The sequence below is a fragment of the Echinops telfairi genome, unplaced genomic scaffold (assembly GCF_000313985.2).
Source record: "Echinops telfairi isolate 266 unplaced genomic scaffold, ASM31398v2 ScPeMD7_7469;HRSCAF=8507_1, whole genome shotgun sequence".
NCBI classification, from domain to species: Eukaryota; Metazoa; Chordata; class Mammalia; order Afrosoricida; family Tenrecidae; genus Echinops; species Echinops telfairi.
In genome coordinates, this window is record NW_022111373.1 from 135,896,464 (window position 1) to 135,900,131 (window position 3,668).

Below are 3,668 nucleotides of genomic sequence, written 5' to 3' on the forward strand. Positions count from 1 at the left end.
AACGGAAAAAGAAGGGATGTGGAGAAAGTCTCCCACCAACTTTTGAAACCCCCTCCGATATAGAACATGAAACAGAGAACTATTGGCATTTTCATGCCCAAGACTGAAGACTATGGACTTTAAAACAAACGCCTTTGGGGATAAGGAGAGTTGATCCCAAACAGAAAGCCCCATTGTGTAGTGTTAGTGTGAAAAGAGCAACTGTGTTTGCCTAGCTGACTCCGAAACACGGACTTTCAGAATAGGTTTCTTATTAAAATGTGTTTTAGTTTTTAATAGTTCTCTGCAGGGTGTTTGTTGTTGTTTTTTTTAAGTGGGGGCTGAGACTGGGAATTGGAGACCATGGAATGTGAATTTACAAATGGTTGAGCCCTGGAGCCTGCGTTTGTCATTCCTTGGGCTTGAGCTGCCCCCCAGTGGTTGCAAGGGGTTTTACAGGTCTGAAAACCTTTGTGCCGGCGGTGCAGTCAGCACCCTGCTCACAGTGCCCCCTGGAGCATCAGAGTAGAAATGCGCCACAGAAAGATTTCAAGGACCCGTGTCCCAGAGAGCATGTCTGAGTGGACGTAGGCCTCCTACCGTCCGGCTAGCAGCGTGTGCGTGAAGCCTTTGCACCTCCCTGGACTTCTCTTGTTCCACTGCTGCTCTCAGGTGCCATGGAGCCGGGAGACGCTGCCTGGCCCCCAGCCGTCCTCACCACTGTTGTTTTTGCACCACTGCGGCAACAGCTACAGCTTAGTACCTTTCAGATCAGGGAGTAAGCCTGGTTTTGAGCCAGGCAGCCTTCGAAGATCAACTTTTCTCTCTCGTACGTCACATGGCCAAGGTGCTCAGCCAGTGGGTGGTCAGTGCCTGGGATCTGATATTCTAGAAGGGACCTCGCTGTCCACTGCGCCCATAAAGATGACCGCCGGGGGAAACCCTGTGGAGCAGTGGTCCGTGCCTCACACACAGGCCGGCTGTGAGGCACCCGGCCACGGCACCTCCTGCTGGTGAGCCTCTTTCAATGCACAGCAACCTGTCAGTACGGAGTGGAAGTGCTCCCGGGTGTGGGTACCATTTAACTTACTTGATAGGTTCTGGGTTGTTGTCTAACCCAGCCAGGCCACAGGTCCACTGGAAGTTGAGTGCATTTTGCTGGGTCTTGCTTTTCTTGCGTGGCAGGGTTTCACTGGTCCCATGCAAGGCCCTATGCTCATTCCCTGGCATCCACACCATGATGCGTGAGCCCCTTGCGCAGCCACTGTGCCAAATCCATCTCATCAAGAGTTGTGTGGTCTGTGTTGACTAGAGAAACAAATCCAGAGACGCTCCTGTGTATATCAAAGAGTAATTGTCTATTAAGACATCCCAGTCCAGATCAAGTCCCTAAGTCCGATATTAGCCCCATATACCCGATACCAGTCTATAAATTACTGTTCAGATTCATGAAACACATGCAATGATGCCAAATGCAGGATGATCACAGGCCTGTGGGTGGAAAGTCTTGTGGATCCAGTGGTGGTGGAAGCGTCTCCAGGGCTCTGGCTGCCATCAGCGTGGCTCCATGTGGCTTGTCAACAGGAAGGCGAAGCAGAGAGAGTGTGTGTCCCGCCTCCATGGAGCAAGACAGGCGTTCCCAGAATCTTCAGGAGAAGGCCACGCCCACACAGTGGCCTCATTGGCTATGATCTGATTGACAGGCTAGACTCCACCCCTTCGCTCAAGTTGACAGGAGATGATGTAACTGCCACAAGAGTCTTCCTCTCTTTCGCTGCTCCTCTGCTTTACCAAATAGCATGTCCTTCTCCAGAGTCCAGTGCCTCCTGATAGCATGGGTGAAGTACCTGAGCGTTGAAGGAGCATTCTGGTTGTACTTCTAAGACAGATTTGTTTGTTCTCACAGCAACACGTGTGCTTGATAACGTAGTAGGAAACGGCTCGCTGCCATCGAGTCAGTGCCGACTCTCAGAGGCTCCACAAGACAGAGTAGAACTGGCCCCGTGAGCAACCCAGACGGTCACAGGAGTAGAGAGCGGCTGGTGATTTCTAGCTGCTGACCTGTGGTTAGTAGCCCAAGGCATTAAAGTGGAGGGGCAGCAAAAACAGGAAGGCCCTTGGCAAGATGGGTGGACACGTGGCTGCAACAATAGACTCAAACATGGGGGCAGTTGTGAGGATGGCGCGGGACTTGGCAGCATGTCATGTGGTCAGGGTTGCTACTAGTCAGAACAGGCTGGAGGGCATCTAACCAGAGCATCATGGCAATCCACAGTATATTCACTCTGTGCGTTCAGCCAGGCGGACTAGAGACACAAATCCAGAGATGCTTATGTATGTATGTAAGGGAAAGCTTTATATTAAGAAGTAATTATGTATCAAGCAAACATCCCAGCCTAGTCCAGATCAAGTCCTTAAGTCCAACACAACTCCATAAGCCTGGTACTAATCCAAAAGTTCTCCATCAGACTCATACGCAGCCACATGCAATGATGCAGAATGCAGGAACAGCGCTGGCTGGCGAGTGCAAAGTCGTGTGGATCCAATGACTGGGGCTTTGCAGGTCTTAGTGTGGCTCTACGTGGCTCATCAGCAGGACGGTGAAGGCAGGGAGAGAGGGGAGGTTCCCAGGATCCTCCTTAGGAGGAGGCCACGCCCACAAGGAGCCATCCGCAGGCTGTGCCCTGATTGACAGGCTGGACTCCACCCCTACACTCTCATATCTTCAAGTTGACTAGACGCCACCAGCATCCCACAACGCCTCTTCTGACCAGCCTGCATTTTTGCTTTTAGGACTTGCGACTTCCCAGATGTGTCTCCCCTCCTTCGCCTCTGAGTTCCACACGGAGGCCCAAGGGCTGCTTTGAGAGGTCCTGGGGGCTTGTTCGCGTGAAAACCTCCCTCATACATGGTGACCTCCCTCCCTGGGGACCAGACAGACTTTGACCCAAATTCTGACGAGGCCGCCTAACTGCTGCCTCTTCAGACCAGAATGGGTCCACGCGCTCAGGAGCCGGCAGCCCCTTTCCTTCACCCCCATCCATCCCTCTCTCTTGCGTCTGCTTGCTTTGGGCGCGTGCAATGAATGGGGTCCCTTCTTTAGTGAACCTCTGCTGACCCAGCCCCCCTTGGGGCGCATGCTGCATATTCACAAGTTCTGCCAAGAACCCCCTGGGAGAACGTGGCTTCTGGGCAATGCCTTCCATCCCAGCACCTTCATGGTGAGCGTCGTCCTCCTGCGGACCTCACTGGGCGACCTGGATGTGTGTCCTGTGAAACCTGCGTGACCCCAGGGGCGACAGGCCTCCTCCGCCCTCGGCTCTTTGAGACATCTCAACCTCCCCCCTCCCTCCCTGCGCAGCGGTGGTTGCTCGGGAGTTCTGCAGAGGGTGACCGAGCTGGTTGTCCCATTCGACTTAGGAGCACACCTCCCCCGCCTGGGATTCTGTCTTTCAGCGGCGAGAGCGGGGCTGGGAAAACAGAAAGCACCAAGCTCATCCTCAAGTTCCTCTCGGTCACCAGCCAGCAGTCTGTGGAGTCGTCCTCGCAGGAGACGACGTCGTGCGTGGAGCGAGCGATTCTGGAGAGCAGGTATTTTTTCTTTTTTCTTTTTTAACATTTTATTAGGGGCTCATACAACTGTTATCCCAATCCATACACACATCAATTGTGTCAAGCGCATTTGTACA

The 3,668-nt window shown here is 53.1% G+C and overlaps 1 protein-coding gene across 1 annotated transcript in view; it reads left to right on the forward strand.

Annotated features, from left to right (window-relative positions):
* Positions 1-3,668, forward strand: part of LOC101653924 (unconventional myosin-X-like) — a 123,275-nt gene that overhangs the window by 102,535 nt on the left and 17,072 nt on the right. The window contains exon 5 of the mRNA XM_045285276.1: positions 3,436-3,570. Within this exon, the coding sequence (XP_045141211.1) occupies positions 3,436-3,570 (135 nt within the window). The remainder of the gene's footprint in view (positions 1-3,435; positions 3,571-3,668) is intronic.